This window comes from Astatotilapia calliptera, chromosome 3 (assembly GCF_964374335.1).
Source record: "Astatotilapia calliptera chromosome 3, fAstCal68.1, whole genome shotgun sequence".
Classification (NCBI taxonomy): domain Eukaryota; kingdom Metazoa; phylum Chordata; class Actinopteri; order Cichliformes; family Cichlidae; genus Astatotilapia; species Astatotilapia calliptera.
Genome location: NC_137424.1, coordinates 40084501 through 40097532, shown reverse-complemented (window position 1 = coordinate 40097532; position 13032 = coordinate 40084501). Strand labels below are relative to the sequence as shown.

The following is a 13032-nucleotide window of genomic DNA, read 5'->3' as shown; positions in this document are numbered from 1 at the left end:
TAATGATAATACTACTAATAATAATGATAAGACATTTTTATTCATGCTGTCGCTTTGAAATGCTGTGGCACAAAAACTGTTTTGTATTCTAAAGAACAAAACTTCCTGACACAGTAAGATTCTTTTTCTTTTCTTTGGGGGTCCTGTTCTAATTCGTATCACCGCTGGGATTCCTGCCTGCTATGATGGGTCACCGTAATCTAATTGCCAAATAGCATAACTTTATATCATATCATAAAGTCCTGTTCAGTGGCTTCCAATCATCTGTCCCTAATGAAATGGAAGCAGGTTTCCAACTTGGGAGAGGTACTAGGGCTCACTCCACATAATGCTGAAACTTGCATCTAGAAGATCAACAGCAGAGTCGATAGCAGGATGAGCTATTTGGCAGTGGCAGAGACGATTTGGCAGGGTTTTAATGGACCAACCAACATAGTCAACTCAACATAGTCAGATTAAATAAAAAAAATTTAAAAAGTAGAAAGTAAATAAAAAAGGAAATGCAATAATTTGCAAAAAGGATCACATTTCAAAAAAGGTGGGACAAGGGCAAGAAACTGTTGTTTTTAAAGTTTTGTCTGCGTCTGTAGTTTTGGAAACATGAGTGTGAAGTTGGACCATTGGACCACACGTACAATACACGGACGTGGTGACAGCACTTCTTTATTTTACATTCGGTTTTACTGTTTTACAATGGGACACAGACACTCCCGCTCCGCTGTCACGTCCGCTCTCCTCCCCTCTGACTGTCACTGTGAACATAAAGAGTCACAATCACATTCACATCCCCTGTTCACCCCGCCCCTGCGCCGCCCCGGGAGCTCGCAGCATCACCCTTCCTCTGCAGCCGGCCAGAGACCACACCCAAGGCACACAGATATTTTTTGCTCAACAAATTACAATTGTGATGGACCGAGTTGAAAAACAGGAGGAGCCCAGGAATTATTAGAAAAATATAGTTTCCATTTATTTAACCCCCAAAAATTATATTTACAAGACTAATAAATGTTGAGCTCATAAAAGAGGTCAAAGAAACAAAACTGAACTCAGGCAACAACTGCAACCTTAACAACCCAAATGACTGCCCAAACATACATAATTGACCTAAACATGAAATGACATACAAGGGTATATGGCTGATCAGACCATTGTGACACATGAGGGGTAACAAACAAAACACAATCATAAATCACAAACGATGCAGTACAATCTGGTTTGTTAATAAACTAAACACTAAAGAAGAAAATCAAAAACCCCATTAAACCCTAAACTCAAATATTTAATTAAATACAAATACTTTGTTTTTAAAGTAAAGAAAACACACATTCCCCCCTTCAGCAGGAAGTGGTGGTGTGGTCCAATTATCTTCCTTTGTATTTAATGGTTTCAAACCCTGGTTACCATTTTTTGTCCAGCAACGCCCAGGGATGATGGCAGGTAAGAAATAAAAAGACAAAAGTTAGTCAGAAAGCAAAGAAATTAAGTAGTATGAATACATAAGTAAACTAAATGTGCGCGCTTACAAATAGAACAAATGTATCCAAACCAATCAATGAAGTTATTGGCAACTAAAATGTATTACTATGTTCAAAATGAAGAATGAAAATACAAAAGTTACCGACTTTAGAGTGTGGCCACGGGTTTGGCCATCACAACAATATTCCAGTGATGTTAATAATAACATTTTTGGTTTGGCAACATTTTTTACATCAGACATCTTGTAGCCTGATGTAAAAATCCTAGATCCTTGTTACAGCCCAGAGGACCTGGCAAACATGTTAGCCCCTGTGTTACTGAAATACATCAACCTTTTAGGGATGCTATAGACACATGTAAAGTCTGCTGAAGAAATAAACAACGATGAGACAGCTGGAAGCTAGCTAAAACTTTTCATGTTTCCATATATTTTTTGGATACAAGTTAGTTAAATGCAATTCAATCTAGGTGTCAAGGCTGTCTGCAGGCAGGCAGGATAAAGGACCCAATATGCAGATTCGTGGAGGCGGAATCCAAAGTCCACTGCTTTATTGCAGGCCAAGTCACAAAACGGAACAAAACTTAAACTGAACCATGAACGCTGAGAACAGAAACACACAGGCCAATCTGAGGGTACGACACAACACTGACACAAAGAAACATAGGGCTTAAATACACTGAGGAAGTCATCAAGGAATTAGAGACAGGAGGGGAATACAGCTGGGAGGAATGAGACCTAATGAGAAAGGGGGAGGGACGCTAGGTAACGCTGACATAAGACATAACCCTTCAAAATAAAACAGGAAACAATTCACAAAGACGCAGACTAAGAAACACGGACTTTACACAGAGGGAACACACGGGCAAAGGCTAAGCACAGAACTAAACCTTAAACCAGAATAAAGTGAAACATAGATTTATAATAATAATCAACAAAGCACAACAAGAGAATCAGAAAACAATCCATAATGCAAAATTAAACGAAAACATAAGAACTCAGAATCCTGGGTCAAAATGACCCAGAACCGTGACACTAGGATTTTCTTGTCATCCATCCAAGCATCCATCCATCGCCTTCTGTTTGTCTGGGGTCAGGTCATCAGGGCAGCAGCCTAATGGAGGATACCCAGATCTTTCTCTCCCCACCCACCTTCTTCAGCTGATCCGGGGGAACACCAAGACGTCCCCCTGGATCAAGGTGAATGCAGTTTATAAACAGAGTTCATGAGTTTTAAAAGATATACTCATAATTTTAGTGTCAAAGGTTTTTGCAGTGATTTACACTAATAAGGAAATGTAAAAATATCCACACTATGGACAGTAATATCTCAAACCAGCTGTTATCTTTTTCATATTTGATTTCTCCGTACACAGAAGCAACAACCACTATAACCCTTCAATGCGTCTCCATTTCTACCCTCTTTCCTCCAGAAATGGCCGTCTACCAGCAGCCCACCCAGGTAGTGACGGTCACCACCACTAATCTAAACCATGGGACTTGGAGCACTGGCCTCTGTGATTGCTTCAGTGATATGGGCACTTGTAAGTTAATCTAGCAAACTCTATAAACAGTAGTGGTTTTTGCATTAACACTCTCCACAGACTTTTATTCAGAGAGTCTTGAGTATCTGAGGATCTAAAGTTGGGGCTGAAGTCAGCATATAAAACACAGGATGCACAAGCCAGTAATGAAAGGACAACTTATTCAAAGTGAAGTAAACGTGTTTCTGCATATTCTTCTTCTTCCGTCAAGGTTGCTGTGGCCTTTGGTGTTTTCCCTGCATGCAGTGTGATACAGCCAACAAGCACGGCTGTTGTTGCTGCCTCCCAGTCCTGGATGTATGCTGTGTGGTGTCGTCTTTGCTCCGCAAGTCCATCAGAGAGCGCTATGGGATCTATGTAAGGCTGGGAGTGGGGGAGGGTCAAGGTTATTATTGTTAGCTAAAAACTAAACTGAGGAGAGATAACCTATAACAAAGGCCGTGTGAGGTGTTGAGGAACCAGGACACCCTGATAAGAAGTGGGCTCCTGGAACAAGACAGCATAAATGGGTCCTCGCTTACTTGCTAACGGAGATTTGCCACATTAATGCGGTTTTAACTCGCTAACGCTGACAGGACTAATATATATATTAGTCCTGTCAGCGTTAGCGAGTTAATGCGGATTGCCCCGTGCAAGGCGCATTAGCATTAACGTGTTAGCGCCTTGACCCTCCCTCTTAATTATTCAATTATAATTAAAATTTAAATCATCTGCGTACTTAGTTTTCATGAATAGTTGGATGGGCCATTGCTATGAATTGTGCGATTGTGCTTCATTCTTGTCTCTCACTCTTCTCCTCTTCCTCTTCTCCATCCTGCAGGGCTCGTGCTGTGATGACTGGTGTAAAGCATTTTGCTGTTACATGTGTTTCTGGTGCCAGATGCATCGCGAGGTGAAGATCAGAACGGCCTGTAGCTCACCATCTCAATGATGGTCACCACTCAAGTTGTCAGAGGACAGTATGTAACCATTTTGGCGGTTTGTTGGGTGAATATGACAAAGTTATTTGGTATAATTTTAAGATGACACAATAAATATGAAAAGTTGATTTCTGCTTCTACACTATTAGGCACAAACAAAGAATTTAGCCTGACACACAAGCTGCTTTTTCATCGCCACTTTAAGAATTTCTAAGTTCCTGTGCTCGTGTGGTTCAGTGCAATATGTAGAATCAAGATTTTTTTAGCTTTGGCAGCACGTTGGGTATAAAATATAATTGAGAACGTTTGTTTACTCTGGCCAGAAAAATCTGTGTAATTTCACATGCTCACAGTTATTGTAATCTTTCTGAACTTTTGCTGAAATAAAAAAATATTCATCTTTTTTGCTCAGGTTTCTGTCTTGATGTCAAGTCTGAATATTTGAGTCCTTTCCTCTGTGTTAATTAGCATCCCCTCATGTCTCCTCACTCTCAGCTCTCTAATATTTCTAGTATGTTTTTTTTCTAGTATAGGTTTTGGTTAGTTTTTTCGGATCCCCTTTACATTCTTGCATTTTTCATTTGCTCATCGTCCAAATAAATGGTTCATTTTCAGTTTAACCTCACCTTCCAATGAGTGTGCATTTTGGATCATGAACACTCACCTCTTCAAGTTTTGACAACTCACCCTTGACTTCTAAGTTGGATTCAGCTTATTTTAATTTTATTTATCACATATCATAGTGACAGATCATCATAATTGCTTTATATTGTAAAGAAAAGACCCAAGATTGTGTTCAGCTGTGCGTTTCAGTCAGGTAAAGACAATACTGTTCTCCACCAAGATACCCGATCTAGCACCACTCTGCTTAACAAGCTCATCATTAGATTTTAATCACATGTAAACTTCTCACAAAGCACAAAGAAAAAGCTTCCAACTAAACCCACAAAACCTCTGAAAGTTCAGGGAAACCCACGAACCCATGAAAGCAGTTATAGCTGTGCTCACAACCACACAAAGTTATCAGGTCATGGGGGTGTATTTGTTACACATTTAAATCCCTAAAAACTGACAGTTAGGGGATGCAACATGTTTATAACAGCAGCAACAAAATGGATCTCCTAGGGTAGTGATACAGAAACTGTCATTTTTTTTAAAAAATAATGAAAAAATAAATAAGAAATGCAAATGGCCTCATGTCCCAAACATGTTTTATGAGGAATACCTGGAAGGTGAATATATTACAACTTTTCATTTTAAAGATTTTGAAGAAAAACAACATGTGGGGTCATTTTTGACCCCACTAAGGGTTAAACACATAATGTATGATTGGATAAACCTTTAGTAACCAGAAGAAGCATTCAAATAATATATTTTACAAGTCAACTGTGGACTTACGGTCCTTTGTTTTCTTAGCAGTTGTAAAGTGATCTAGAAGAAAAGGGGAGGTGTCACACCGGTTCCTGTATTGTGTAGCATGCTGGGATATTACAATAAAAGTGTATCAAATGAGTGTAAAATGTCGCTGTCTTGTCAAACTGGGTTGATTTTCAGCAGATCACACAGGAATAAGAAACAAACAATCAAACAGTTACAGAGCCAAAAATAACCATGATCGTGGTGGGCATGCACCGTCATAAAAGCACCACTGAAACGGCCCATTATCAGGAAGAGGACGGCGACTGGAGAAAGAGGAACTGCAAGACTGCCGGCGTTTGGAACGAAGCAGGAGTCTCTAATTGCCGCGGCAAGTGGTTGTCGGTATCGCGCGTAGCTGAGCGGCGGCGGCGGCGGCGGCGACAACAACAACGACGACGGCGGTGGCGACGGCTTGTTAAGGATCTCCGGCGGTAATACACAGGAGCTGTGAGCGCACCATTTCCGCACCCAGCGTCCGTTGGCATCGAGCTACAGAGCTGCGCGAAGCGTTCGTTCGTCACGAGCATTTAACTGATTTCAGTTAAATACAAAGCTCTTGTGTGAGCGGCTTTAGACCGACCCGAGCAGCTGATCGCACCGGGCGTCACATCATAACGTGCTACGAAACACATCGTCAGTGTGAGCGCGCGGCTCTGACCACAGCTGGGTTGCTGTAAGGCCATCGCTCCGGGAAGCACCAGCGGAGACCTGCGTACCGCGACCAATAACCAAATACCTGATATCATCATCACTTGGCTCGGTGCTCTGAGAGAAACATGCCAAACTCAACTTTACAGCTGCGTCGATTCGGTGAAAGCAGTAGCCGTGCGCTCTTTCCACTTTCACGGGCTTTCACCTCATTCTTCGGCCTGAGCCGCAGAGTTGTCTTTACCCGTGGACACATTCTCGGCTCGGTAATGCGCGGTATTACGCTCCATTCTCTCACTCTGACCATTCAGCACGGTAATCATGTGATAACCGTCGACATCCAAAGAGACGCAAACACGGGAAATCACACCTTTGCTCTCAGGGCCTGACAGGTGAACGCAAATGACCCAAATATGCTTCAGCGGGAAATCTGCATCGTAACCAAACGCTGTATAACCGGACGTGCACCTCGCCAGCAATCAAACTACTTGGGATGATGCAGTCAGCGATTATCGTCATTGACCAGTTCAGCACCATCGATTCCTCCAGTGCTCCAACTCAAATTAAACGGAAGAAGAAAATGACTCTGTACCGCTGTTTTATGTGTGCTTACATAATAAAGAATTTACACTCTTAGAAAGGATGTGTTAAAAAATGACACAAAAAATGTTTTATTACACTATTAACACATTTTGTGTAAATTTTAACATAACATGTGTAAGAAAATGTGTAAACATTGAAAAAATGTGTAAAATGCTTAACACACTTGATGTGTTGCACAGTTTAACACATTTTGTGTGTTATTTTCAGAATCTAACAACAGGACCTAAAATTAGCAGCTCAGTAATTTGATGCTAGCCCTGTGTTTAGTGAAATAAATTGTAGATTAACAATGTATTATAACTATATTAACTGAATAAATAAAATGTTTAGTTATTGTTTGTTTTCCTTAATCCTTTCCTCATTACTTTCAACAAATAAAACATTTTATAATGTAATGTGGACCAAGGTGTATGGTGTACTAAAATATTGAAAGAGGATTAATTTTTTATTTCTCAATATGTATGGCATACCAATTAATGGCCATGGCTATACTACAAGCATAAGTATCCACAAAGAACAGGCTTAATTTTGACCGTAACATGTGAATACAATTGAAGCAAAAGTAGAAAATGAAATGAGTAAGAACACACATGCTTAAAATTGAAACAAATTCTGCCCAGCAACATGACATACCGGCTGCGGGAAGGGGGCGCTATCTTTCGCGCCAATGAGACAAAGGAGACAAAGATGGAGGTTACGTCGCCTAGTATGTTGTCAGACCTTACAGTAAGTATCATTTACCAGTTTATCTTAATGTACTGAAAATATGCCGGGTTTCTGGAAGAATGTGAATTTATATAAAATATAGGAGTTTAGAGTTTAAGTTAATTACTGCTTAACTATACCTAGCTAACCTTAATGTAACAGTCTTGCTAACATATCCTACTCTTAATTTTATTATTAGTTCTTGGATTTCGTGCCATACTCCATTAGAGTTAATGTGTTTTGGTAGTATTTTTATGTATTACTTTATTCATGTATTTATCTATTTACTTTATTTATGTATTAGAGTATTCAGAAATTGCTCTTAGAACCAGTGTGGTAGTTGGCTAGCGGCTCCGACAGGCATTATGTTGTCTATGAGCAACGCCAGAGTCAGCACCTAACCGTAGCAGTGTTGAGTAAAATGACAATATTGTCGTTAGCTCTGAATATAGCAAATGTAGTTATCACCGCGACCATTCGTTTACTAGCAGAGAATAGGAATAAAGACTGAGTAACTTTAACATGAAATATACCTCATATTGACAGAGATAATTATTTTTTCAAGCAGTTAAAGCAGTTTTTGCATCTAGTATGATTAACTAAAGTATGTGCACATTCTTTTTTAAGGCTTATTGCTGGAAACATGCTCTGATATAGTTTCTTTTTTATGCAGAACTTCTGAGGAAGTAATAGTCAGTGTTATTTAAAAAACCAAACAACAGCAACTTGACCATGCAAATTATCTTACTTATTTAGCCATGTGTTTCATTTTTTCAGCACACATATGACAACTTAGAATCTGTCAAAGTCCTTGTAACCACTTTGATAGATGAGAAAGAAATTTGTAAAAAAAAAAAATTCTTATTGTCAGCAGTGCCACAGACATCAGACATCACTATTAGTCAGGATCAGATTTATTCACCAAGTAGCAACTAGAAGATAAAATCAATTTATTTATTATTCAGAATTTCTTTTAGTCATTGCGTTATAATCACGTAGTTAAGAAACCGCCTTCTTCTGCTGCAGCTTTTTGAGTAAACTCGTGCTTTTATGCTCTGTGGAAATTTGCTGTCATGACTTTGAAGATTATTGCAGAGAGGTAAAGTGTCTGGTGTTGCCTTTACACAGTCTACCATTACCACAGAAGAACAAAGTCAACCCCTGAAGTCACTCAGGAAAGCCCCACAGATTCTTAAGGAGTATGAAACCTGTCGGTGCCATCGAGGAGGCTCCTTGTGAAGACTTGCATTGGGGATTTGGTGGAGAGGTGTGGTTAGTAAGTATTGCACTTTACTGTACTTTGTTAAAATTTTGCAATGAATGTTTTCCTTTAAAAATGTTGAAGTGCACAGAAGTAAAAAAGTTTACCTTTGTTTTCCAGTTACCCTCTTAGTGCAGAGAAGCTAACTGTAGCAAAAAGCATCCTCACCACTTTTCCACCCTTAAGTGGCAGGACAGGGGGAAGGATTTGTAAGTAAATTTAGCATTTTAATAATGTAAATTCCACTACATACTGTAAATTGCACTTGTTCCCACTTACTGTGTATCGTTTAACCTTTATCTAATTATTTATTAGAGCTTTTTTTCTCAGTTAAAATTGCTCAGCTGTTACCCATATACCTCTGTCCTTTCTTCCTCAGGAGCATTATTATGATCCAGTCTCTCATTGTGGATTCCTAGAGACTAAACTGCGCAACCTTAGACGGAATCTCGACCAGGGGCAGAGACATTATAAGAAGCGAAAAGTGACAGATGACTGTGGTGAAGACAAGAAGCTCAGGCGAGAGGATGGGAATACCAGCAGCACAGATGAGTGGGTCACCCAAGTTATTGCGGCCCTCAGCTGAGAACCTTCCAATTATCATGTCAGGCATGGAGGAAACATACACCAGTCTCAGAGCCTGGAATATTCGGAGAGTACCCACGGTTTTTGGACATGCCAAGTCTGGTAAGTTGCTTGGTTCTCTGGTAATGGTTTATGTACTCCTTCTCCACTCAGTTGTGTTTTGCATACAAAGTATATAACAGGAGTGGATACATTTGGAGGTATGTTTATGAGCTCCTAGTGAATATTTTGAAAGTTTTATAACTTCAGAGTTTGATCATTACTCCCTGCGCACTGATTACAATGAGCATCACTTTTCACATGGTCCAAAATCTTAGTCGTACCACCAAATGACTATCTAATAGTAGGGACATCAAATGACAATGCAGAAAGTGCTGCTCGTGGAAGTGAAAACCCTACAAAAAATCACCTAAATCTGTATGAAACTCTGCTTTCAGCAGCACTATTTTCAACAAAAAAGCTCTACAAGACAAACCGCAGATAGACAACATAAGAGATTGTCTGCTAGAAAGTTGAACATCAGCTAAAAAGTCCTAATTTTTTCTCAGGGTCTGATGGGACCCAAATCATAGCTAAAATTAAGGAATAATGGACTTGTATTCAAATACCACTCCAAGTAAATTGTTGTTTCACTGTGTAGGTAAGCTTGATGTGGAATGGGTAACAGAAATGTGATACTGTAAAGTTTGATTTTAGCCATACAGCTACCAAATGGACAGAATGTACTTTTGATTTAATGTATTTAATGCTTCATTTTAAACTTAAACACTTCTTTTATTTCCGTAGGCTGGACTTGGAGTTTGGCAATTTTACAGGAGGAAAGGTGGATCTCTTTTTGCGAAAATGGGAAGCCAGTATCATTCCGAAGCTCAAATCAGTAGCTGCCCTGGAAACAAGAACCCCCCCGCCATGTGTTAACACACCTACTCCCACCAGTTGGTGCCAGTCGTTGCAGCCTTTTTTGCACTGGTATGTATTCAGTAAAGTTCTCACGGTATTTACCTGAGGAAAGCATTTGTCTACACCTCACTGAATACTATCTTTATCTTCCCCCATCTCCAAGCCTGGAACAAGTATTGCATCGCTTTGCAGTGATCCTGAAGCATCATCCACAACACACCAACCCCAGCTGATATGCATCGGTGATCTAAAGAGGGCAACCAGGCAGTACATCATTGTTGCTAAGAATGACAGAGTAACCATTTCTCTGAATGATGGCCTGACGTGTGCTGTGGATAAGCTTTTCAAACTGTACTGGGTATGTAACTTGTCCTATCCAGCACCACTTGGCTCCGTCTTCACCTTCTTTGAGTTTGTCTATGACCTGCCGCTGTCCACCCAAAGGAAAACCAAAGTACTGGAGCTGATTGCACAGATTAAAGGATGCAAGTAAAATGTTCACCTGTCCAAAATGTAGAGAGTCTCTGTTCACAGAGGTGAGAAACCTCATTTGGCATCTTTGTCAAATACACTGCTTATCAGGACTGACCATTTTTATGCCTATGCAGTGGAAAGGTCAGACAATATGAACTGATTGGCTGAAATTTTTGATTTTTGTATTTAAACCCAAGGTACAAAATTGTATAACCTGGATGCTATATTCGCCAAAATGTATGTTTTTCTGTTTGCATGCAACTGCACATTTGTTAAATGTTGACAATTTGTTGAAGATGACAATTGTTACCTTTAAAAATTTTAATTCATGTATTGTCTGGATTATATCAGAACATTATATATATATATTGAAAAAATTGAAAAATTGAAAAAAGGGCAATCATATATATGATTGCCCTTTTTTCAATTTTTTTTGACATTTTAATGATCTAGAGAGATAGAAAGCTAGTCAGATATGAATTTTGTTTGATTTTGTAAAGTAAAAATTGTGATATAGCTTTGGCTAAAATTGAATTTAAAACATTTTAATTGAAAAGATTCTGACAGTTGTTGTTCATTCAGTTTGTAATGATTTATAATATGCCAAATAAAAAATGGAATTCAATAAGTGTATAATATATACCCATCTTTTTTCTCCTTTTTAAAAAAAAATTGAAATGTACACATTTTAACACATCTTTGTGTCAAAATAACACATCTTTGTGTTTACATTTTTTAACACAGAAGATGTGTTAAAGGAGCAGACACATTAATTGTGTTAAAACTGACACATCATGTGTTGTCCCTGATCTGATGCAGCACATGTGTTAAAATTTAACACATGATGTGTCAATTTTAACACATCCCTTCTAAGAGTGTACTTCATTTTCCCAGTTTCAGTCGTTTTGTTTTTTTTGTCGTCTCCACTTTTCACCTGTTGAAACTTTGTCCTGGTTTTTCAATAGCCGTGAAATGACATCCCATAATGCAAGGGCGTAGATTTGGTTTTGGTATTGTTGGGGGCGGATGATTCCACCACCAAACACCTGCCCTGTTTCTTTTTTTCCTTTTCGTTTTTGCTTCTTGATAAAAAAAATTTTAAAAAAAGGAGAAATATACTTGCCTACATGCTATTCTACATGCTTTTAAACCATTTAAAATTACAATTCATAGTTTTATATGTGGATTATATAATGTTAAGTTACTATTAAACAAATGACTAAGTATTTTATACTTTAGTTTACTTCAACCATATTCCATATAAATCAGATATCATACAAAAATAAAAATAGCTTCAAATACAGTCATGACAATAAAAGAATATGACTTTAAGGACTTAACAACATTACTTCATTTATACAATAACATCTCTGATACATTAGCACTAAGGGAACACTGAATGACCTGGTGGTTTTTGTCCATAAAACTACTCATCTAAGATTACAACAAAGTAAAAGATCTCTCAGCAAAATTATGTTAATTAAATTAACATTTTAGGCACTATTGCCCCGATCAAGTCAGTGAGCTGGGATGTTTTACTCTAAACATGAACTACTGTTACAGCAACAGACATGGACTACTGGTGTCCCACACAACAACTCGATGTCCACTATGTGAAGGAGCCAAACACATGCCTTCTCCTCTCATTAACTGAGATGAACTGCTGGCATATTTGTTTTACATGTATACTGTCCAGTCTCTCCTGGTGGACATGGTAACGCGTTATTCATGGTTACATACAATTTTAGACTGATGTGGGCCAAAGCCTAAAACGATGTGCCGGGAGGTTGCTGTTCTTCCCGGCTCAGATATTTGAAGTTTGCACAGCTACATTCTCGCCTGAAAAAATTTTAAAAGTATATTTTGCAACCCAGGAAGAGAGGGACACTGAAATTCGGGATTGTCCAAGAAAAAACGGGAGGGTTGGCATGTATTACCTTGCATAGCCTGTAACGTTATTATGATAGACACATTTTATGAGTGAACTTGACTTTAAGTCACTTACAGGTTTCTTTGAAAAATACTTTATTATATCCAGGTTCTTTTTGCTGCCATCCTCCTCTCCTCCTAGCAGGTCTTCACAATACAGGATTGCCGCTGCTAAAACTAGAGCTCCCCGAAAGGCACAGCCAATCACATTGGCCATATTTGTCACATGATATAGGACTCCAGTACGCAATTTAACTCTTTCTGCACTGCTGGGTGAATGAGACGTTGACAGATCGCTTTTTTAAAAATTATTTCTATCGGTTTGGTTTTTCTTTACTCGAAGAGATCAAATTATTGGTGATGACAATTCAATAATCGCTGGATATTGGTGGGGACATGTCCCTTCCGTCCATGCCAAATCTACTCCCTTGCCATAATGACTGTCTAATGTGCTTCCACACTAAACAGCTAAAGTAAGGGGGGTAAGGGCAGCTTGAAAAACCAGGACCTCATTTCTCTAATCAAATAACTACTTTCATTAGCTGTATTCAGTCTCGAAGCCATGGATTA

The 13032-nt window shown here is 38.9% G+C and overlaps 1 protein-coding gene and 1 long non-coding RNA gene across 2 annotated transcripts in view; both read left to right on the top strand.

Moving 5' to 3' along the window:
* The window catches only part of LOC113012406 (placenta-specific gene 8 protein-like), a 96514-nt gene extending 92173 nt beyond the window's left edge, over positions 1 to 4341 (top strand). The window contains exon 5 of the mRNA XM_080290711.1: positions 3839 to 4341. Coding sequence (XP_080146837.1) covers positions 3839 to 3949 — 111 coding nt within the window. The 3' untranslated portion in view covers positions 3950 to 4341. The remainder of the gene's footprint in view (positions 1 to 3838) is intronic.
* Positions 4342 to 7229: 2888 nt separating this feature from the next.
* On the top strand, positions 7230 to 10926 carry LOC145420993 (uncharacterized). The gene is made up of 6 exons (XR_013902244.1): positions 7230 to 7334; positions 8442 to 8589; positions 8695 to 8783; positions 8954 to 9261; positions 9946 to 10128; positions 10223 to 10926. It is a non-coding gene; the product is annotated as an uncharacterized LOC145420993 (long non-coding RNA).
* Positions 10927 to 13032: the final 2106 nt, after the last annotated feature.